Source organism: Corvus brachyrhynchos, unplaced genomic scaffold (genome assembly GCF_000691975.1).
Source record: "Corvus brachyrhynchos isolate BGI_N302 unplaced genomic scaffold, ASM69197v1 scaffold200, whole genome shotgun sequence".
Taxonomy (NCBI): domain Eukaryota; kingdom Metazoa; phylum Chordata; class Aves; order Passeriformes; family Corvidae; genus Corvus; species Corvus brachyrhynchos.
In genome coordinates this window covers 2,460,502-2,485,250 of record NW_008236184.1, presented here as the reverse complement: position 1 = coordinate 2,485,250, position 24,749 = coordinate 2,460,502, and the positions used below count along the sequence as shown (strand labels likewise).

At 36.6% G+C, this 24,749-nt stretch overlaps 1 protein-coding gene across 1 annotated transcript in view; it reads right to left on the bottom strand.

Annotated features, from left to right (window-relative positions):
- The window catches only part of LRRC49 (leucine rich repeat containing 49), a 45,604-nt gene that overhangs the window by 17,793 nt on the left and 3,062 nt on the right, over positions 1-24,749 (bottom strand). Inside the window, exons 3-10 of the mRNA XM_017736825.1 lie at positions 24,206-24,268; positions 23,569-23,656; positions 20,748-20,847; positions 19,953-20,156; positions 18,544-18,610; positions 14,430-14,573; positions 9,913-9,974; positions 4,012-4,159 (exon numbers count right to left, since the gene is read on the bottom strand). Coding sequence (XP_017592314.1) covers positions 4,012-4,159; positions 9,913-9,974; positions 14,430-14,573; positions 18,544-18,610; positions 19,953-20,156; positions 20,748-20,847; positions 23,569-23,656; positions 24,206-24,268 — 876 coding nt within the window. The remainder of the gene's footprint in view (positions 1-4,011; positions 4,160-9,912; positions 9,975-14,429; positions 14,574-18,543; positions 18,611-19,952; positions 20,157-20,747; positions 20,848-23,568; positions 23,657-24,205; positions 24,269-24,749) is intronic.

Genomic DNA, 24,749 nt, shown 5'->3' with positions numbered 1-24,749 from the left:
CCCGCCGGTCTCCGTGAGGGCTTTCCCGTGCCGATGGCCCCCCCTGCCGCCACCCGCGCGCTCCTGCAGCAGCGCCGATCACTGACAGACTTCCAAGGGGAAACCTCCAGCAAAATCTCAGAGGATTCGGAAAAGACCGCAGTGGAATGTGTTGCCGCCTGTTCCGAAATTCCCCTCCCCCCTCCCAAAGACATGTGCTCTGAGCTCCTTTGTTCCAAGCGCGGGCAAAGCCAAATGTAACTCAGACTCTTCAGCAGTGTCTGATTGGCCGCTCACCCCGGGTCCGCCCCCAGTCCTCCCCTTTCCCCTTCTCCTAATAAAGATGGTCGAGGGGAGGCAAACGCCCTCTCTCAGCTCAGCTACTTTCCTGTAAACATCTCTGGTCGTCTGTCTCATTTGAAAGCTTCTAACTGCAGAGAGTTGAGCGAGCAGGGAGCTATATTTCTCCCTCTTTGCTTCTGCTGATGGTATTTGCTCTGCAGCTGATTCAGGTACCGATTCTAGAGCTACTAAAGTGCTAGATCGCCCTTGCTACCTCTCAAGGCTGCTCGAGGCTTTCTAAGGCATTGAAATACAAGCGCTAGCCGGTATAAAGCTGAAAAGATACCTTCCACAGGAATGCATGTATTCCTCCTGACTACTGCATTGCTATTCTTCAAACAAGTTTTTTTTTTTCAACAAATGACACGATTTAAGTCACACAAAGTCACGCTTAAGTGTCTTATTTTCCAGTGGAAAGAAAAAATAATTAGGGATCCCTCCCCCCCAAAAAACCCTCAGAACACTTTATGGTGGTGATGGAATATAGCAATGAATTCTATTCTGGATAAAGCAGTAGAACTTACTCCCTGATCAGCAATGAAATGTCTAAGCAAATAATCAAAACCAAACACAGCTCTCCTACTTCAAGCTTCTAAAACATATAAAACCTCAATGAAAAGCAAAGTTTTACTTCTAAAAAGACACAGCTGGTCTTTCAATCTGGCAACTTTACAAAAATTTGCACTATATATCGTATTTACACACACATATAGGAATACATATACACTTAGCAAATTGAGGAAGTATGTTTGAAGTGATGGATAGCAAATATTCCTGGTTATATAACTCCTTAGTAAGGAATATGTACACATTTCAATCATATTTAAATATTTTATTACATATCTCCCAACAATATCTGCTTACTATTACAAAAGAGTGGAAGTAAAGAAATAGCTCCCAGCTAAACTGAAAGAACCACTGGGCAGGCCCACTTTTGAAAAAATTCCAACTACAAAACAGGGTGAAAAAGCTTCAGTGCACAGAAAAACAACCATTATGGCAAATTAACCAAGGTAAATAATCACAAATGCAACCTCAGCCTGCTCTAAGGCACCACACAAGCCCATTCCATGGAGCCATTCATCCATACCTTGCAGCTAAGGTGAGGTAAAGGTGTGAGTTACTGACAGGAACACAAGTGACGAACAGGAGGCTGTCCAGCCATAGTAATTCAGCCTCCTGCCCAGTTTTTAAGCCTTTAGACTGAGCTACCAAAGGTCAAGAAAGCAAAAGATTTCCGTTGAGGTGATGTTTTAGATACACAACACAAAGTGTTTGGGTTTTCACCTGAAAATCATCTTGTTTGGACAATGAACAAGTGAAGCTCATTACAGGTCCTTAACCTCCACTGATTTCACCACCACTGGGTCCGTGCCTCAGTGGTTTGAGAGCTTGAATCTTAACGTTCAAAAGGAATGAGGTAGCCTAAGAAAACGTCAGCTTCCACACAAGTCAGAGTGTAAGAGTTCTCATAATAGAATCCCTTGCAGAAAGGCACATGTATCCCAACTTAAACAGTATTAGAACAATTACAAAGCACAAATGTTTTATTCCAAGTACAGTGTCTTTGGTTTTCATGGCAGCTCTCTGTTTCTGAATAGTTCCCTATGACAGAGATAGTTACCACCAAATTTTTGCCCCAGGGTTCCCCTTCTCCAGGGAATCCTATGGAAAAAGCCTGGCACCAAAGAGTGTCTGTCTTCTTGAAACCAAACACGAATGAAGCTTCCAAGTCTCATACAAATTTTTGAAAATATCTTTTGGTAAAAGAAAAGTTAAAAGCAGAATTAACAATTGCATAAAACTCAGTTCTTGAGCACTAAAGCTCTGACCAAGTTGTAGTGAAGAATTCCTAGTCAGAAAAAAATCCAACTCTCAAGTTTTTTACAAGATAAAGCAATGTTAAAGTTCAAAATGCCCTAAATGCTCTTAAGGCTGATGAAGAAAAGATCCTATAAATGTAATTAAGAGTTTAGTTTCGTTTCTTACACTAATTAAGACAGCAAATCACATACTCAATTCTGCATGTCCACTCCCCCACCAGGTTAGATCTACTCTTACAGCTGATGGCAACAGCATGTTACAGTCCTAGGCAGAATAGGTGGATTTGGGATTGCCAGCTCTTTAATTTTACCACAAATCCCGTGACACTTGTTATTTTTCTTTAAATCCCAGTTTCTTAAGTCATACTATTATCTGGGTAACAGTTTTTATTAGAGAAAACATATAGCACCCTCTACATGGAGAAAAATGTTAAAAGGCTCAAGAAACAGAAGGCAAATAAAGAGTGTAAAACACATTATTTTTACAAGTAGGTTTATGAGCAGCACAACTGGTTTTCTATGACTTTTTGTCTTTGTGGTTGATTCTCTGATGTTTAACAAGGTGAAAACGCAGATTAAGTTCTTCCCATGGCTGTGCATTTCTGACAGCCTTTCCCCCATACAGATCCCATTGGGTCTAAAGAGGAGTTTGAGCTCTTTCTACAGCTTCTCCTATCACTGATATTTCTACCAGCATCTAGCCCCTCTTGACAAGGGTAAAGATGGAGAGACACTTTCTTTATGTAACCCAAGTTTCTGAAATAATACTGATAAAACAAGTTTTTAAAAGCAAAGCAATTAGCAAGTAGGAAGTCAGTATAAAGACACAAAATATAAAAAACCCTGATGCTTAGAATATCTGTGAACAAACAAGTATTTAATATTTTCAATACCAGGAGCAAAACTCTCATGTCCCAAAGCACTCTCTTTTTAAAATTAAATGTTTTCCACATACATGTTATATTTTTCATCCTAATTGGCTCTATGACAAAGCATCAGCTACAACTTACAATGCATTACAGCCTTTGTACAATGCAAATGAGCATTTAAAAGAATGTATATGTATCAGCATTTGGTCAAAAAAGTTAACACTAACACTGTTGCTTCCTGCTGGACAGATTCCTCCGGTAAGAAATCATGCTTACATACCACTTTTGAGTAGGCACAGAACTAGCAAGACTACTCCTATATTAAAAGAGAAAATAGGTGGCATTATGGTTAAGACCCTGGTGATTGTCCTTCATCCTCCGGAGTGAATTTTCAAGAACCCTGTAGGAGACTGAGCTGTCTGCAAGTCCTCTCTCCCATATCAAGGTTACTTGGACTTGAGCAGCAGAAACAGAAATGATCAGGGAGAGAAGGTTAGAAAGGGAGAAATACAGACACACACACAAACTGTGTGATCACCAGATTTCCCTGGGGAGGCAGATTAAAGAAACCAATTAAATTCCTAAATAAAAGATACCAATTACAGCAATTTTAGGGCAAACAGACCATTCCTTTGGAAGAAATACTCTGTTCCTTCTCAGCTATACAACAAATCAGCAAAGACTGTTAGGAAAATTTTAACCAAAAGATTTGCAGGCTCTCTCATGTCACAGCAGCTGAACATACAGCACTTGCTGCTTAAGTTTTAGCACTTCAAAATAAACACATTGAATTAAGTAAAAAAGAAAACCCTTACTTTATACTGAACTAAAGAAGAGGGTTAAAGTTTTAAAAATTGTAATGTCTATACACCATTCAGTTCCATACTAAATTAAGAAAAAATATTTTATTTTTAATATACACATGTACACAGAAAACCCTACATTTTACTTCTGATTTTAAGTATCTATTAAGTTTGATGAAAACAGAAATTTCTTACTGTGATTCTCTTCATATCTAGCTGTCGGAGCTGCATCATATGATGGAGAACAGTGTGTTTGTACCATGTCTCCTGAGCTATTGGATTGCCATCAAGGGTGATATCTGACAAAGATGAGGAATCAGCAAGGCACAGAATATCCTCAAAACTGTAACCAAAAGAGTTTAAAGTTTTAATGTCATAGAGTAGGAATAATTTTGAGATGGAAGATTTTATTTCTTAAAGACAGAACATAAATATTTAAGTGTACTGAAGCACTTCCACCCATCAATACTGTGTATGATAAATACGAGTATTCTGAAATGCTAGCAGCTGCTGCTGTTAAACTTTTTAGTCCCTTTACATACAGGTAAAAAGAGATGCAGAATAAGGAGAACTATGGGAGTATTTAATCTAACCCCCTGCTAATATATGATACATAGACATTCATATTCCAAAAATATAATACAAGGTGTATTTGCCATCAAAGGCAGCTTGAAAAACCTGGAAAATACAAGGAAAAAAAGCCAACCACAAATATCACAGAATGATCACAGGCGTTCGCATCATTATTAATATTGGAAGCAAAACAACTACAAAAGCGTCATATCATCTTCAAAACAGGTTAGTCCATTGCTCTGAGTTCAGTCTACAAACTAACTTGATGGTTTCTTATAAACACCAGATTTGGTTACCTGACAAAAAAATAACTGACTTGTGTAAAATGCATTTAGAGATGTATAACCTGTAGTGTTCCTTTCATTGAAAATGAAACGTGAAAAGAAAGCAGCTCAGATAAATAGCATTTTTAAACAATGGAAAATGATTGAACTGTATTTTAATAAAATAAAGCTGAACAGTTATGACAATAAATAGGACTCCCTAACACATTTACAATGTATAAACATATGACTGTGCACCTATTCTTATGTCCTTAGGCCTTCAAAAGTCAAGTCTGCCTCAAGTATACACTGAACTTAGTGATCAGAAACCATATGCAGTACAGATGTTCATTTCAAAGACTGTCATTGAATAAAGCTGCAACAGCTATTTTCATGAGACTAGTGCAGCATGCAAGTAGCTCCTGAACTGTACACTCAAAGGGCACAGCAGAAAAGTGACAGTAAAAAGGAAGATACTACTGCCTTTGCACTTAGTGCATGAAAACAAACTAAAAACCAATGGAAAATGAGCTATGTGTACATTGTGACAAAGACAGTAAAAGTTCTCAACATATCTGAAGAATTGGCTGTTTTGTACATGTGGTTAAAGCTTGATTATTATTCTCTGCTTCTTTTTATGATCCTGTTTCCTTTCTGGAAAACGGCTTATGGAAGCACATTTTTGGAAGATCAAGATGACATATTGCTTAAAATACATACTCAATATGTCCTAAAGATAAAAGATAATCTTCCCAAATGACGCAGAAGTTAGGAAGGCAAGCTCAAACATGTTAGAACAAACCCCCCAAAATCTGAACTTCCATTGAGCTAGAACATATTTTGCTTGAAAAATATGAAAATTTTTGTTCTTCAAAATTATTTTAAGTGTAATTATATTTAAAAGCATTCAATATATTTATTCCAAATACTTACCACTAAACATTTAGCCAAATAGTACTTCTTTCATTACATATGATTTACAGATTTTTAATAAAAACAATTTCTTCAGGAAATGACAGAAAAGTTGAAAGCTTGCTGGTGTGTTTTCAATACCTTCCACTTACACATACTGCTGTGCTTTGAAATTCTCACTGCTTCAGCATGCCAGAAAATTCATTCTGGACCTAAAACCAGATGTGCTTGCTTTATCCTGCTTTTAGCTGCCCTATTAGCAGTTCAATTTTAGAAAGAAACAGTAGTCCAAAAAACTGTTTTCACATCTTTGTATACACATACAAAAACCCAGAGCTTTAGAATTCCATGTAGAAAACTTTATATACTGTACTTGTCACACTGGTATCCCAATCCTAAACCAAGCAAAGCTTTAATGTGCTACATTCCGAAACAGATTGCATACTTTACAACCAAGCTTCTGTCTGCTTCCCAGCATGCAGACTGCTGGGACAGAGCCCAGCGGTGACCACTCGACAGGAATCAGAGGCCTTGTCTCAAGGCTCTCTCTCCAGCCTCTGTTCACCGCAAAGGAGCCTTTAACCTGCTCAGGAAATACAAAGCAGCCCTGGATGATGCTGTGTCAGCCTGCCTCTGTCAATCTTCTCAAGTGGAATGTCTGATTCTCTTTCCAAAAGACCTTCTCCTGCAGGAGACAACCACCTCTCCTTCCTGTTCTTCTTACATAAATTATCTTTGCTTAAATTGTAATTTCAGCAACACAGAAATAAGTCACAAATTTGGGCTAAATTATCAGAAAGTGTTTTCTGGAAATCTTTTCAGAACAGATCAGTTTTCCATCTTGTGTGCATGCTCCAAGTCCTGCATCCAGTTCTCCCCTCTGCCAAAGGGATACAAACCCACTTCTCCTGCCTCATATCATAATGTGGCAATTACTAAACAGCAGAGCATTCTGGAGCTCAGCCTGCACCAGTGATACACATTCACAGGACACAGGAACATTCATCTTCTGTTATAACCTGCTTATTTAGGGAGACAATTGTTCATTCTCTACACATTTGAATCAATTTTTAAAAGCATGTTTCACAAAGGGGAAAAGCTCTGGAATAGAGAAGGAAGGGAACATACTTACTATAGTCTGAAAGAACACCTGAGAGGGAACTGTATGTTCAAAAAGTACTTAGTCAAAGAAGAAAACTTGTGTTTTTCCATGTTTCTAACTACTAAACTACCTATGAAAACAGATGTAACCACCATCAACCTTTCATTCCCCTTTACCTGCTTTTGTTCAAGCATTTAACAATGCATTTATAAATTTTCATCTTGCTGAGTAAAAAAGGTACTTTCTTGTTTTTATTAAGCTAAAAACATTGCTTCTCTCAGATTTCCAATTCAGCAACCAAATGAAGAACAAGAATTACATGAGTTTGTATCCAACTTATTCCATATGCCTAGACTAAATGAAAAAGCCAACATAATGCTGACCCAGAGAGCAGTGTAACAGCGGAAGTATGTATTATGTTTCCAAGAATAAAAAATGGTTTTCCCTGGTTTCACATGCTCAAATATGAGCAATAACTTTCTTTCTGAATCTCAGTGGCAAATCTTTCTTGCAAATGTTACTGCAATCTCTTCCCTGTGCCACGTGACAAATTAAAAATGGGATTTCTCCCACTTCTTTATAACCAGTTCTACACACAGATATTGCCTTCAGCCATCAGGTATGAACGCCTTCAGTGTGAAACTGCTAGGATTTTTTGGGCTGAATCCAGAAACAGGACTTCCTTTGTTTCCTATCAGCATCAAATTCAGCTTTAGCTTACATTATCTTACCAATACATCCTTTTTTACTAAAAGTTCTGCAGAGAAGCAGCAGCATCCTGAGCCCTCCTCTGAAGCACGAGGTAAAAAGAACATAGTGATTAAACCTGCGGTAGATCCTCATGCCTAAAATAGTGACAATTTTTAATGGTATTCGCGACTCTTCTACCGAAATATTAATTCAATGTGTCAGTATGTGTCAATTTAAGACTCAAGAATTTTCACTGACACAAAGACAGGAACAAGAAAATCTTTCCATGGAAGCATTGCCTCAAAAATGCTATTTTTAAAGATGAACATTAATAAAATATTGCAATGAAATTGTAACAAATATATTCAAGTTCTGGCAGTTTTGTTGTTTGTTTCCATTTGCAGGTTTTTTTCCTATGCACCTACAGATAAATTAATTAGAGTATTAGTGCACCAATTTGCTTGTCAACCAAAATTCAGTTGTACAGACACAGATGGTTTTAGGAAAAAATTTTCAAATTATCATATGGCACAGAGTAAACCTGAGTAAGTGACTCAAAAGCACACAAAACTATTTAAAAGGGGCGTAGCAATGGTCAGATAGAGCACAGCAGTTCATTGGTGTTATGGTTGCATAGAACTTCTTCAGTCAGTTCAAGGAGTATCAAGCCAAGCATGAGAACACAGAATATTCCTGCATATTTATTCACTTCCCTAGTAGAAAACATATCTACTACATAACTCTAGATTGGGAATTAAAGGGGGCTTTAGCCTTCAGAACTTCGATATGTAGTAAAAGCTTATTATTTTAAAAAATCCAAGCTAAATGTGATCAAAAGAAATTTTTCATTTGTGTGTTTTAAAATAATGACTGGTAAAGAAAGAGTTAAAATAATCCATCCACCTATCTACCTACATGCATATACAAAACGTATAGAAGAGAAATATCCTTTGTTTAACATTAAGATTTTTTTATACCTATTCCAACTGCAAATTAAAGCTTAATTATGTATTTCCATATATGTTCTAGATAAGTATTTGTAGCTTACATGAAAGCTAAGACTAGATCTAGCAATAGGCCAACTAAAGCTGCAATGAATAAATGACAAAAAACTTGATATAGTACCCAGAAGCAAGGTTCTGATCACAAACTTTGAGAAATCTATCAAAACCTCACAGAAAATCCAAAACATTTTCCTTCTTTGAACACTGTAAAAATAACACAAATTTGTAAAAAACAATATGAGAAAGCAGTCAGAAAGCTACACAAAATGCATCAAGTCCATACAAAGACACAGCAATTTCCCTGACTGCAGTGATGCTCCCTGACAGCGAGGGAGCCAAGCTACTGCAGTGCCCTCCTTGCTCCTGCCAACCTGAGACTTTTTTTAGAAAGCCAGAAACAAAAGGCAAATCTCAATTCTGGAAATGATTCAATAGAAGCAAAATGCAAACCCCTCCCTTCACTATGCCAATTTAAAACATAAAATAAAAAGACTAGCAAATTAACTAAGGGAAGAACATAACAAAAACTCCTGCACTTCATCTCTGAATTATTTTTAAATGTTTTATAGCCATGAGTATTTAAGATGTACTGTATTTCTACTTTAAGAACCTAAGGAGCACAGACAAGTAGGTTGGAGCTGTCTGCAAAAAACATAATGCAGGTCAATATAAAGTGTTTGAGTAGCTACAACAATAAAAGCTCCTACTAAGTACATTTTACAGAGAAAGCAGATACCACAAGAATAGCATGGCATTTGCAGTAATTAGAACACGAAGCATCTTCCCCTATCCCACATTCAATTATTTGATTCTAAACAAAGAAGGCTGCTGGTGATCAAGGGACTAAAAAAAGGACATACCAAATTGAAGATAATGCAGGCACTTGGCTTTTGTTTTAAATACTGGCACTAGTATAAAGGCAGACTTGAAAAATGCATTTGTGTGAAAAGCACAGAAGACAAACATTTCTATTTATAACAAAATGCTCTTAGTTACTTGAAACTATAGAAGCCCAGCTTTGTGAGTTGAGCTATTCTGCTTCTGCCATCTGGTCTAAAAGGCAACCATGAATATACCTTTCAGACTTTATTAGCACAACGACAAGTAAAATACAAGCATGAAATAATTACCCATAGTAAGCAGAATCTGACTCAGCAGTTTGCATAACTCCAGAAATACAGTGATGGAATGTTAAATATAATTTGTACCTTGCATAATGCTGCTTTAACAGACAACGAGGTTAACAGCAAAACAACATATTTACAAAATCACTTTTAATTTTGACCACTATAAACAGTATGATGATTCTTTAATTAAAAATATGTTTCTTGGTAGAATACTCATAATACAACTACATTTAAATGCAAATATTTTCAAGAATTTTTATGCTTAAAGTAGAAAATACACAATGGCTTGATTGTGTTTTTATCTGATATGTTAGGGAAGAAAAAAGGATCTGTACTCACAGTGTTTGAATTCAAATTTTCATGAAATACAGCTCCAGTAAGATACTTCAAATTACTGACAGGAAACAAACTACTATTCCCCTTACCTAGATATATTGTTGAAGCTGAGGAAGAGACGCTGGAGACAGGGCAAAGTATCCACATCTTTCTAGAAGAAAAAGATAGGTATAAATTCAGCAGCTGAAACTGGCTTTTGAGCCCCTTTACTTGGCCTGATGAAATGCTTTCATTTCTAAATGCTGTAACCTTGCTGCAACATTGATTTCTGTTGAACGTGCAGCCCCATCTCTCCCTAACGCAGACTGCAAGGGAGTGTTTCGGTGCAGATCCCACTCTGCAGAACACGCTGCATCACTTGCAAAGCAAATGATGCTAAAGAAAAGGAGGATACGGCTGCTGCTGCTTTCTGAACAGGCTTTTGGGAAATAAGCCAACGTGCTGTCTCAGCATTCATGCTGCAGGATAAACATGCTAAAAAAAAAAAAACAAAAAAAAAAACCAAAAAAAAACCCCAAAAAAATCCCACCCCAGCTTGCTGAAATAAGGTTTTTGAAGTGCACTACAGCAGTGCAATTAACACTGCCAAACAGCAGTGACTCTCCAGTCAGAGAATGATCTGAAGGACTCTGTCACCTTTACAGCCTTTACAATTAACATTTAGAAGACGGTATGAGTTTACAGAATAAGAAACCATAAATATTGCCACTCAATTCCTTTGCAGAAAACCTGTACATAGAAAATAGCTCAAATACTAGTAAGATGAAACATAACAAGTAAGATCAAACTTTATTTAAAAAATATAAATCCATACCAGACAGACAACACAATCTGCAGTGATTCACAAGCCAGACTGCACACCTAACCCCTCAGGTCTAAGTCTGCATCTCCTTACCCTAACAAGGGCCATACTCCAACTTGAAACCTGTGGACACAAACCTGGGAAAAGGAAAAGAGCATCAGAGCTCTGTGTCTTGATTTTAGCCTACAACCCTTCCTCCCTTCATCAGATTTCTGATATGTCTACATAGCATTCCGGAACAGTTCATTCCAAACAGGTAAACAAAGGCAGCTCAAACAAACCCTGTAGCTCCTATTAATGAAACACTAAATGTAAGCTAACAAAGCTGCTGAGAGTCACTGCTGGATACGATGAGCAGGGCTTATGTGATCAAGTCTGCAGTTGCAAAACTCCTAGTTCAGAGCTGTTCTGAGTCCTTCCAGATCAGACCATGGAAAGACTGAGTTCACAACAGAGCTATATTGGGATATTGCCTCTGTCCCTAAGGCTACTTGGTGCTGACACCAAGGGTGGGCACACATGATACAGCTGGATACACACACGAAGACAGGCATTAAAGGGTTGTGCACAGTAATGCTTAAGCAGCAATGATTTCAACTGATCACTGGGGAATACAAAGTAATTGCCCCTCAAGACCAATTTCTGTAACTAGCATGATGTGTTGCTGTCCTGTAAAACATGCTGCAAGTCTCATAGGTGTGACAGGAAACACTAGGTAGGATTGTTAAAAAAAAAAAAAAAAAGCCTCCAGCTACTTCAGTCTTAATACAAAGTCTTACAGTAAGGTGGACAGAGAGCAAGAGTTCTTTCCTGAAAAGATGGTGAATACCTTGACCAGTCCTCCTCCAAGTCTGAGATCAAGCTGCAGATGACAAAACCCAAAACTATAAATTTTTAATACCTCAAAGCAAACAAGCAGGTCAGTCTTCCAAAAAAAAGATATAGATCATCTTCCTAAGAGAGACCTTAACTCACAACTGGATGGAAAATAAGTAGATATTTCATAACTCATAGTATATATAGATCTGTGCTTTTGATGCCATACAAGACTCTTTGTAATCATTTATTCTGTTTGCTATTCTCCTGAATAGTCAGACTCTCTGAATACACTTCAATCCTGTAAGATGCTCCTGCTATAAACAAAGCCTCAGGACTGCCTCTGTAAATCCAACATCTTTGAATCTACAGTTTATTCTTACAAAAATAACTACTTTTGATTCAAGGATTTTCAGTCTGTAATGAAAAGCTCAAAGACAAAAACCAGTCCCTAAACTGGTAGTCCAAGGCCAGTGGATTGTAAAGGATGATTGCAGATTTAATTCCTCAAACCAACTGCAACCCAGTTGGATAACTTTAGTTATTCAATACAGTAAACTGCAACGGGTAGAGAGTTCAGTATGGAACCTTATTTTGTTTGATAAATGAGATTATCATCTTTCCTACATAAGAATAATACACTTAGGGCAGGTGAAAGGGAGGTATGTGAAAAATAAGGAATGTTCACCAAAAAAATGCAAGTTATTTAAATCAGATTAATTTTATAAATTATTTTAGAATAGAAAACTTTTAAAAATTGAGTTTAGATTCTTTCATTTGAAGGAATAATCAAGTTTAAAAAGCTTGATTCACGATGAGTATTGTCACAGTGAGTAACTAAAGAACAGTAAACAAATTATTTTCATGAGCTTAGGAGTGAATATTTAGCAGCTAAGTGCTATACCATAACAATATCATGATTAAAATGTCTCCTCCACCTGCACAGTCAATCATTTACACTTAAACTTCATCTTAAAGAAATATAGCACCCCTTCCTCAGCTACTCAAGTGCTCCAGAAATAAATTATCTTGGATATTCTTTCCATAGAATGATGTATTTCTTTCCATATTTCTGCATTTTCAGTAATTTCCTATTGCAGCAGAATCTGAATTTCCATACAAAAGGAATGTAGCTTTCATTTAAAAAAATAAAACAAATAGAAGTAAAAAACCACATGCACTTCTTTGTACACACAGAAAAAGACAACACCTATCATTAATATAGGAAAAAAGACTATATTTTAGGAGCCATATTTACTTAGAGTTTTAGAGAGTGTAATGTGTCCAAGACTTAAACACAGAGTTAGTACTGTACTTGCTAAAATTACCACTCAATGACAAACAAAAAAAATCTACACTCACAAAACTGTATTTCATTAGAATTTAATCAGAGTAAAAACCCAAAAAGATACCACCACCACCAACAGTTAAAAAACCCCCACAGGCCAACAAGCAAAATACAGTACTTCCCTGAAGAGAACACCATCTTCTGAAACACTGTGTCTTCCAGGAAACACTAAAACACTGAGATACAGCACAGAGTCCAAGTCTGTAAATCACTTATTTAAATTTCAGGCTGACTCTTCACTTGAGACAGCAGAAAGCAAGCAGGAAGTACAAGTTGCACCTGAGAGGACTGAAAAGGCAGAGGCTACAAGCAAAGAGAATTCTAGGTAACATCATGGATGCAGGGGAAGGTACAGTGACAGAATCAGCAGTGAGCAGAAATTTCTTATTTTTGAGATGTAAAAACAATTCCTATTTGGCAAATAGCAGAAATTGAAGAAAAGAAAGGCTCAGCAGCAACAGAAGACCAAGAACTAAAAGAATTATGCAGGCCAGAAAAAGGTAGCCATCTAAGTAAAATCTGTTTTACTTTAAAAAGCTCTTGTTCGAATAATCCACTTGCCATACCTGAACTACAACTCAAACCGCACGGTGAAAAGCTTAATTTTTAGAATACAAAGACTTAAAATGCTAGGCTAAAGCTTCCATTGGAAAACTCTAATCTTATGATCAATACCCGTTTTCTCTGCATTTGCCCCAGCAACATTCTTAAGTTGAAACTTAAGATGGTCTGATGATGCCATGATGATTTTTTGCCTTTTCTTTATACGCCTTTTATATACCTTTTTATAGCTTTTTGTATTCAGTGTTTTCTAGCCTATATTCTCAGACTTATTTTGTTAAGCGAGGAGACTAAACATCTTAGAAGCCTCATTGTTAGGGATCAGAAAGCCCCAGACACCAAGGTTCTCTCCAGAACACATTTTGTAAACTAAGATAGGACCACCCAGGGGGAAGGTTTCTCTGGGAGGAGGGCTCACTCGAGCCTCTTATTAGGAAATCTTTGATAGATATGCTAATTAGTAAGACCTATAATGCTATACTCAATCTATCATGTGTGCGCATTGTGGTGTGCATTCCACCTGGATGTGGTGCACCTAAGGATCCTTAAAATAAATACTGAAGTAAAACCCCTTTTTCCTTTCTAACCGTGTTTGATTCTTGATTTTAAGACCAGGAAAAGGCATCATGATAGCTTCGCTAACCTCCAGAAACTGAGAGGATTTGTTTCTAGAACATGAACTTGTATGGAAGAAGAGTATCTAAATTTGCATGTTAGAACTACAAAGCTTTTTCAGAATATCTCCCCCCCCTCCCAAAGAAATATCATGAGCTTTCAAGATTTGAAACACTACAAGTCATCGTAGAATCACAGCATAGTTTGGGTTGGAAGGGACCTTTAAAGGTCATCTAAGTCATTATCTAAGAAAATAACACCAAAAGTGAATGGTTTTGTTTCACCTCTAGTTGTAGAATTAAGTATTGCAGCAGAACTACATAAGTAATACAGTATGGGGAAACACAAGATCTCACAAATCTGAAACACTGATATGGTTTAAACAAGCTACAGTTACAGTGCATTTTGTCAAAAACAAAGAAATGAAAAATAAAAAAGAGAAGGACAAGAGTTTTGCTCCTTACTATAGCAGAGACTTGATTATGACGGAGGTTGAGCTCTGTGAGTGAATTCAGTCCATTCAGGTTTTCTACAACAGTTAGGAGGTTTCTGGCAAGGTTTAACACTCTCAGTTCACTTAAATGACCGATGTTTTCTATTTTAGCAATCTGTCAGAGATATGATAAACATGCACACTGTGGTTTATATGGATATAAAATATGTACATATATATGTGGCACACATTTTAAAAGCATACATGAACTATCAACTTCATACAATAGCGTGCCTGTGTTTCTCTAAAACATGATACTCATTTCAAATTACTGAAAACAAGCTACAGTGTGCTAGAGATCCAGAACAAGTATTCACCCACATCTTTCTTGCCATCCTGCAGTAAAACTCAGTCAACATTTCCTTCTATCCCATCAGAAATCAGGTTCCTTCAGCTGTGCTGCTCCATAGCAGCAACCTCGAAAACACATAAAACCAAGCCAACACTGATGGTATTGTGGTATGCCAAAATAGGGGGATTTTGTGCATGGTTGAGCCTTAATTTGTCTGCAAAGACACTCAATTATCTTCCTGGGGTTAGATAATGGAGGGATCTAGCAAAGTCTGAACTACGATAAACAGGCAGCTGTCAGATGCTTGTTTTTATACCTAATACCCTATTTTAAAGGCTCAGGCGATAATGACAAAGAAAAAAAAAGTCATAAAAAGAGCAATAATAACTAATGATCCTTAATTTCAGTTTTTATTTCTAGAAATACCATTGTATTTTACAGAAGCATTATTGCTCTGGTGACGCAGTATGGGTTCATTTCCTGCTGTTAATATTTCCCAGTGATCCACACAAGGCTCTCTGACCAGATAATTCCTTCTCATGGCAGTGTGGGATCTGTCCTCCAGCACCTATGCAGACATTTATGCATGACTTGCACACAGGGAGAAGGAGGACAGCCACAGCACAAGGGACATGCCTATGGTACTCTTAGTGAAACCCATGCTGGGTGGCAGAAAGAAGACAGCAGGTTTTCCTGTGGAAAATACTTCAGCAGCCACAAGGTGTGGCAGTGCAAAGAGCTACCAACATGTATAATTCCCTGTCAGTTAGAATGATCATCTGCTGTACACTGAAAGCCCTCTCTAGCACCCAGTGCCCACGCACACCATCCCTTCTCCGGGAGGCCAACAGTGCCAAGGGCAGACCAGTGAAACAGTACCTGGTGTCACACACCTCCCCACAGACACAGAGCTTCCTGCTGCTTTACACCAGTGCAAGTCTGGCCATGCCAGTTTGCAGAAAGTGTCTAGCAGCTCCTGGAACAGGAGAAGAGGTAAGGTAGAAATTTTTTAACAGTTTGAGAACCTCTCATTTTGTTGGCAATTTCCACATATACATACATATATGTGTACATGTAAGTCTGTGACTGGAATACGCTGCTATAAGAATTATTTCAGCCATTTCTCAATTCAAAAGCATACGAAAGTAGATAGCAAGACCAAAATTAAATAACATCTTAAACCTACTTTTGATTCAACTGCTAATTAAACTATCCATTTATGTGTATTTTATACAAAAATATTACAGCAAGAGGAACAGAAAATACCACTATTGAGAAGAACATATTTAGACAGAGAGACTTGTAAAAGCAACCCCAAGAGCAGACGGTTAGCAGGAAAAGCACAGACCTCCGCTGATGTTTGCCCAGCTAGAGTTGCAGGCTAGAATGCCACAGTCTAGAATATTAATCCTGGTGTTTCACTGCTATTGCAAAGATAATGATTTCATCAGCAACATATAGAGATACTCTTTACCACTTTGCTAAGCTTTAAGATTAGCTCTACTGAATTGCCTGTTTCAATTATGCATGCACACATGAAGGTACAGCAGCTTTTCATATGGACTGTGAGGTAAGAAATAATACAAGCTGTTACCACTTCTTTTTGGATGTTTCAAGTAATACAATGGTAATATCAAAAAGAAATTAGTACACAAGTCAAAGTCTACTTGTAAATGCTGAACAAAAATACTATTTATTTTCTCATTTGCTTGTATCTTTGAATATCTCACTACAAAACAGAATTCAGAAAAAGGTTGTTATGCACCAAATAATCACTCAACAATAATTAAATTGCACAAATGACAGTTGCATCTTTAAAAAAAAAATTCTGAGATGACTGAAAAAAAGTTCATGCATGAAAAAAAATCAGGTGGTATAATTTTACTTACATCCTGAACTTCTGGGAAAAAAATGATTCACAGAAATGAGAGGAACACAGGAAATACTCCAATTAAGTTTTATATTTAAAGCTTCTAGAATAAAATTCATGTGTAGCATCCCTGAATGATGCAATACTATGTGTCTGTATTACTGCATTAATAATAGTTAGTCTAGTGTATATTTTATGCTTTGTCTATAACTTGTACACAGAATTTAGTTTTTTGGTGATCATCAGGGTAACATATAAGATATATAAGAGATACTGTAACATATAAGAGATACTGTACACAATGAACAATGCTCAATGATTATTGTCCTTTTGCTGAACACTGCTGAGATAAGTCTGGCTCGAATTCCACTGATCTGCTGTTTAAATTGCTACATTCTTGAACATGGGAAAACATATTCTCAGAGCCAATTCTGCTGTTGAAATCTGTTCTTCAGAAATTTACAATGTAGAAGAAATACCTTTTAAGATAGACTAGAAGACTGCCAAAAATAAAAATCCCACAAATTTAAATAGTTAAAGGAGCTCCCTTATTCGCCGTTATATAAGCAAAAAACAACAACAAAAGCCAGCCTTCAAAACAAGTAGGTTTCCACTAAGAAGGTGTATCCCAAACACAGTATTTCTTCCCTTCTTCATTTCTTCATTAAGCCTTCAAAAATAATTAATACTATGGATGGCAGATTGGTGTTTTAAATTTTGGATTCCTCAAAGACAGGAAAAAAAAACTTAATCAGGAAAACTTGCTTATCTTTCAACTAGAAAGGAAGATAATTTATATATGGAAGATAGGTTCATGGTCTTTATTTGGTCCTTACATTAAAAATACGCTAAACCTACCAAAAAAAGAAATAATTAACTCCATTTCCTAACATTTGTGCCCTTCACACATACATGTATGATGAAAACATTTTGAAAACCAAAACAACTTACTAAACTCCAAGATTTAATGTTAGCTCCTGAAATAGGATAATTTGTTACATTCTCTGGATCAAAGTAAGCCTATCATTATGAAGGTGATCTAGCAACAACCAGTTGGGTCCTATGCCCAAAACTCCTAGTAAAGTTAATGTAAAGGGAGTTATACCGACACTTGAAGAGAAAAAAAGAGTCAGATCTACATCACAATCACTTGTAAGAATTGTACAAGATGCGTTTCATTTCCATTAGTGATTCCTTCATTTGTGCTGTGCAAGTGTGCTGACTGCCACAACTGCATCTTTAGTCTGCAAATATTTTTATCAAAAACATACCCCCCCCACCCCCGCAAATTTCCAACAGCAATACAAAAAGGATTATAACCACACAAACATTTGTGAATGAGTAAGTTTGGAGATGGCCAAGACTCTAAGAGCAATGCCATCATCTGGTCCTAGACTGCCTCTGCCACTGTACAATGTGCACATTGTTCAACTAATGGTATTCAAAGCAGCCACAAACTTACTGTATCACTTATATCAACAAGTCCCTACACTGCTAACTTGTCTTTTTCTTCTCTTTTACATATATGTAGGGAATCTGGTTTTGTCAGACCACCAACAGTAGAAACAGCAATCAATTGTACCTAAAAATTTTATAGCTGTTCTAAGACTGTATTTCTTTAACTACACCACAACTGCTTGTGGTAGGTTACTATTGTGTAGGTGTGAGTGCCATTATACTCAGCTGACTCAGCATTTTAATTGCTGTAACTTTCCTGAAGTACAACACTGAAAGTACAAGAGACTGGAACGAAGATTCAAAATAAACATCATGACACCTTTTATTAATATACTGATTTCTGTGACCTCAAGATTTGCAAAATTTGCCACGAGTTCCCTTCATGAAACACTATTTTGGTAAAAGACACAGCAAATACACGATGTCTACACAAGAAATGTAAGCAATCAGGTTACTGTACTGTACCTGATTTCCATGAAGATCTAAAACATCAAGGTTTTTTAGGTTCTCCAGATTTGAGATCTTCTTTATTCTGCAAGATACCAATTATGACAAATTATTTTTAATATTAGATTAAAAGTATCTTTCATTTTCCAGCCAGTAAAACGTTTAGCCTTTTTTCCTGACTACCAAGAGTAACAGAAAAATAACAACATTTTGAACCAGGAAAAAAAAAAAAAGGACAGATAAATGAGTATGCCTTTAAGACTATCACCTTCTTTTCTGACTGTCAATAATTCAACAGCAGCAGTATTTATGTGGCTCTTCTAGAAAGAATAAAAGAATGGAATACTTGCTCCACTAGAAAACAAAGTCAACAACTTCACTGTCTTAAAACTTCTCTGTCCTGTCATATTTTATCAGATTCCAAACCTAGGCTATTATACACCCAACAGCATCATCTACTGGCTGATGACATTAAACATGAGTATTAAGCATTTGCTTTGAGAGTAATCAAAGATCACATACAGATCAAGCTGAAAACAAGTTGCTAACAACTGTGTGCGACATGCAACCACTCACCCATGAGGAGGCCAAGTCCTAACTACTTCAACACCATACTTCTAAGGTAAACTGCACTCAGCAGGGTTATGATAAGGAAAATAATTCCTCAAAAGCTTTAAAACTGTAGTTCCCATGCCCCAGTAATTTACTATAAACAAAATTGATTTCTACAGGTGAGTTTTTTAATACAAAAGCTCTTAGCTCTAGTAACATACTGCACTATTGAAACTTGCTGGTTTTGAGTACAGGCTGAATTAGGAGGTACATTCTTTATAATCTGCACAACTGAAATCTGGCCACCAGTTCTCACTTTACTTAATACAAGAAAATAAGGAAAATTAACCAAGTCAGAGCACAACCCTTAGATGTGTGAGCAATTCCACAGATACGTGTATTACTACATTATTAAAATTAAAGGCTACAGGACTAGAAGCAATACATAAGCAATAAAATCTATGACTCATCTGTCTGGTATTTTTTCCAGCTAAATGTATCAGGCAGAAATACTTTTTATAGGTTATAAATAATCAATGAATATTACATTTGATGTGAAAAGACATACCACCAGCCACACAAATCTAAGAACACATATTTAATAATCAATCAGAATAGAAGATTAGATGGAAACATGTGAAGTACTTTGGAACTGTTGCTTAAATTTACTAAGGAAGGAAGTTTTGAAGAACATGACACACAAAATCTCTGTACTTCCTCAGTGGGATCCCTGACACTTAGCTACTCTTAGGGCTGGTCTCACTGGTATGACAGCAACATCACAAACTGAAAACTGTAAGTAACAGAAACAATGGGAAATCACAGTTGTTACACCATAGGAAGTAGAGTGCCTTAGTTAGTTTTATTATTTTTACCTGTTCTTTCCCAACAGAAGGACTCTCAGGGATCTCAAAGTTGAAACCCCACTTATTTCTTCAATCTGATTATCATATAAATCTAAGAAAACAAGATGGTGAAGATTAGAAATATTTTGGATACGAGTTATAAAGTTATGCTGGAAATTCAAAAGACGAAGGTGATCTTCCCCATCAATAATTGGGCACACTGTCAGTTTTTGCCTGGAAGAAAAAAGAAAAAAAAGAACACACAAGTAAGTAACAAATCAGTAATCCACCTTCTGCTCACCCACTCTAACTGAATAGAGAAAAGTATATTATCTTGGTTAAGGTAACATTACTTATGTTTGCTAATTAAATTCTGTAGATAAAGTAGTAACTCCTACCTACTAAAAAATTAGCATAAAAACATAGCAGAAATATTTCCAAAATTTTCTGAACATGTCTTCTCTCAGAGATTTACTTGTTACATGGAAACTACATGGAAGTTTTGTGTTATGACCACACTAAAATTCGAACAGATGGGGCCTCACAATTTGTTAAGTTTTTCTTCAACTATCACAGGAACAGCCTGTTCAGATCAGAAATCTGCCTGCCTTAGATGGCTGCTGTATGGATATATTCATCACAAAGACACTCACACAGAATTTCTCCATGGGACACAGTTCTTCTCTCAAAAACACACACACACACACACACACAGACAAAACCCAACAACCCAAGCCCTCCACTGACTGCAGCCATTAGTGGGGCACTGGTCACTTTAGACCAGGGGGCTCAGGCTCTGGTCTGTGTGCTCCTTCACCCTCTCACCTTTCCAGGCTAAGTCTATCAGAGTTCAGTATTTTTTCTTCAGCAGTACGTTGCAATACAGGAAACGTTATTGATGAACTGCTCCCAAAATTCGTGTTATCTATTGGAAAATCATACAGAGAATACATGAACTACTGCTCTGTAGATGCATTTAATGAACTACAGGTGATAAAAGCGAAATTTTCTTTCTAATAAAAAGTAAAGTATAAAAGTGCTTTTTGCCTCTATTCAGTACTATGATTTATCAATTTTCTTTCCTGATATTATTTGTTTACAACTATATCCCTCTACATCCTCTTTCCAAAGTACACCCATTTCTTTACTTTGAAATTTTTTTCCACAATTTGTTATAAGCAGATATTTTGTAAATTTCTTTATTTTGATTAGAATTACCCTGATGCCTTAAGAGGCCTCCTAGAAACGGAGACTAGACAGGAGTAAGGGAATAAAAGTAGGTGTTTATTTGAAAGGCCTTCAAAGGTACTCCCTGGGGAGCCAGAGGCTACTGCCAAGATGGATCCCAAGATGGACGACAGGTCACGAGTTCTTCACACTTTTATAGGTTTGGTTCACTTGCATATCAGGGTTAATTCTCCAATTAAAGCTTCAGCTTAACGATGTAATTCCCCTCAGCTTACCCCCCTTAGAGGCTCTTTGGTTTATTCTTTTTGGGCCTAGGACAGTCTAGGTGTCCTTGCAGAGCAGGCCCAGAGATGCTTTGTTATGTCTACCTAGCACAAGAGAGCAGAAATTAACAGGCTACAAGAAACTTCAGAGTAACACACTAAGCAGTACAGAATTTGAAAAATATAAAAGTTAAAACCTAAGGCATCAACTCAATGATGTTTTAATATAAGATTGTAAAATTGTTTCACAACTTCAGTATCTGAACTTAAAGACGATATTACCCAACGTAAGATTAATTTAAAGACACAGATCAAATAGATGTTGATAGAACTAGAAACTAAAACACCAAAGTATTGAAACAGTCCCACTGAGCCACAAACAAATGCAAAGTCTTTCAAAGGTAAGTGCATGCAATACCTAGTGATCATTGGTATTATAGTTCACTCCATTATCAAGAAACAGACAGCCCTTTAAAACATATTTATAAAGCTACTCATCCTTAAGCATTTCATTAATATAGGAAGAAAAAGGGAGGATGCCTAAAAATACATGCAAAATTAATCAACAAATGTGTTCTGTGAGCTTTGGCTTATTTGGAATACGATCCACTGAAAAATACTGGTCAAAAAAGAACATTGTGCATGCACAATGCACTACCACAAAATATAAGCTTGACTTTTATGTGCTTGCCCTTTTGTTTCCTGTTCCTTCAAATAAATCAACTATGTTACCAGTAAAAGCATCAATTCTTTAATAAACAAGACAACTGTTTTACTACTATAGCGAGTTCATTATTGTCTGAAATATACCCTTAAGTAGCTATTTAAGTAAAACAATTTGTCAGTCAATTTAGAATCTTTTCAGTGCTACTCTTGAATGTTTTATCACTAGTTATTCTAATAACACTTTCTATGTGTCCTTCAAAATCAAAACTGTTAAAAAAAAAAAGACACTAAAAAAACCCCACTAAAATCAATCAACATTGTAGCAAAAGTCTTACTTTAGTTGTGCCTCACGTTTTAAAGCCAATAAACATAAGACCAAAAACCAAAAAATCAGTCTGAAACACGACAGGATGGCAGTAAAGTGACTTTTTTTCTACTGTCATCCTCCTAAAGACATATGTAAATGATCCCTATTGCTGCTCTTTCATTAAAGAAAGATTTATAAAAAGCCTCTGATTAAATGCCTGTATTATATTTTTGAAAAAATTTCTAGTGGCTTCCTGACAATGGTCTATTGACCTCTCTTAACACCCAAAGGAAACACTAGAAAAAACCCAGTAAAAGAGAGAGAGACTAATGAGAAGTTTCCACTGTTACCTGAAGCACGTGAACTAAAAATGTGGCTGCTTTTTTGGGATCTGGATTTGGTAGGTGTGTGAATAGAAGTCTCACCAAGTCCTGATAAAGAACCTGTACTCTGCTCCAACTCCAAACCAGAAAGTTCTGTCAGACTGGATGGTACTGGGAGATAGAGCTGCTTATTATGCACCAAAGGACTTAATACTCTTTGGTCTCCCACACAGGGAACAAAACCAAACTGCAGACTTACCCTTACTCCATCAGTGGTAAAATATCCCTAAAAATCAACCCGTTCTGAATGGCTGCTGGCCTCCATCTTTTACCAGAATGGATAAAGAGTTGCCATGATAACTAAATTGATTTTCTACTCACACCAATCACAGGCAAGCAGCAGCAACATGGAAAGAAATGTTGTTTCAAGTCTCTACCAGTCCTCACCACAGTTAGCAGCGATATCACCAATATCTTTCTTTGCAAAACCAAGAGTACACAAGCCCAACAGAAAAAACTCTCTCTTAATATCACAGATCTAAATTAGAAATGAATTTTATCTAAATATATTAAAACATTAAACATCCAATAAAATGTTACATTAGAGAACTGTGTGGATATTGAAGGAATGTACAGTAGGGCACTTGACAGTTTGTGGCTTTGTAGGCAGAAGAACAAAATGCTCTTCCATGAGGGGGAAAAATAAGGATGAAAAAAGCCAAGCAGTGGTAGGATAGTGGGTTCAGAACATGATGCAACAGTAATTACATTGAATTACTGTAGCCAAGTAGGAAGCAATGTCACTCTTATATTTTCTAATTATGATGCAATCTTTCCTTACTTTTGAAATAATAAAAGAGATACAAAAGACAAACAAACCAAACCCTATCAAATGTTACCTTGTCTTCCTGAGTAGTTTTTTTCCAGATCATGCTGCAGAAGTCTATTGTGGAAAGATGACTGTTCTTTATTTATTCTGAATTCAAACTGTAACACAACATTATAGAGAAATGTTAAAGTTTTCAAAGGCAAATAACGTCTTTACACAGACAAACACAACCTTAGTAATAACAGCAGTTCTCAGGAATTTCTACAAAGAAATAATTTCTCCAGTAAAAGGTATATTCATTCCTTTAAGATACTACAACTAAAAGCTTCACTGTTGAAAACCAAAGTGAAAATATGGAAGTTACCAGCCTATTCATATGCAGGTGACTAAATAAACAAAAAACAAACCCCACCCTGTGAGGAATACTGCAGTTACAGGAGAAAAAGAGGCACAGATGGAAGAACAAGAAATCATAGAGAGAGAGAGAGAGAGATGTTAAGCTTATGGCAGGCTATAGTACAAAACCCCCTGGTTTTATTTTATATGTCTTGAATAGGATGAAATAAATTAACAAAATAGTATCAGATGCATTAGGTAAGTCAACAGATGAGTACTGAAAACGTAATTCCTATTTGAAAGCATATCAATTTGCCTTGTCATACCACTACATTAATTAACATAACTGTCCCAGAAAAGATTATAATTACTGGTTTGGTTTTTTCTGGTATTGATGAGGTCTGGATGACCAGCTGGAGACCACAATTATTAACCTGCAAGTTGGAAGAAAATGAAATTAAATGCTACATTTCTCAAAGATATCAATACAATAGTTGATTGCAATATTGATATTGTGTATCAATAGAATTGCTTTTTAAACAATAGAGCTATTTTCAACAGCAAAATCTGCCAAGAAAGGAACTATTTTGCAAAATATTATGAAGAATACATGACAGCTCTAAGTAACATTCAATTTTAGTTTTGAAAAATCACACTGGTTTTAGTTTTAAAAATACTCTGAAAGCATGACTTCCATGGGGATACAACTCTCATTATGAAGAAAACAAGTGTTTACATTTAAATATGCCTTGCATTTTCAAAAGGCAAAACATGCTGGTCTTTTAGCTGGATTTATGTGAAAAAACAGAAACGTCTCACAGGAACACTGAGCCAAACGGCTCATCCACGCACCGCCCAGCACAGCACAAATGATGTCGGGGGAGCTGCCACCCGCCCGGCATCCCCGGCCCCGGC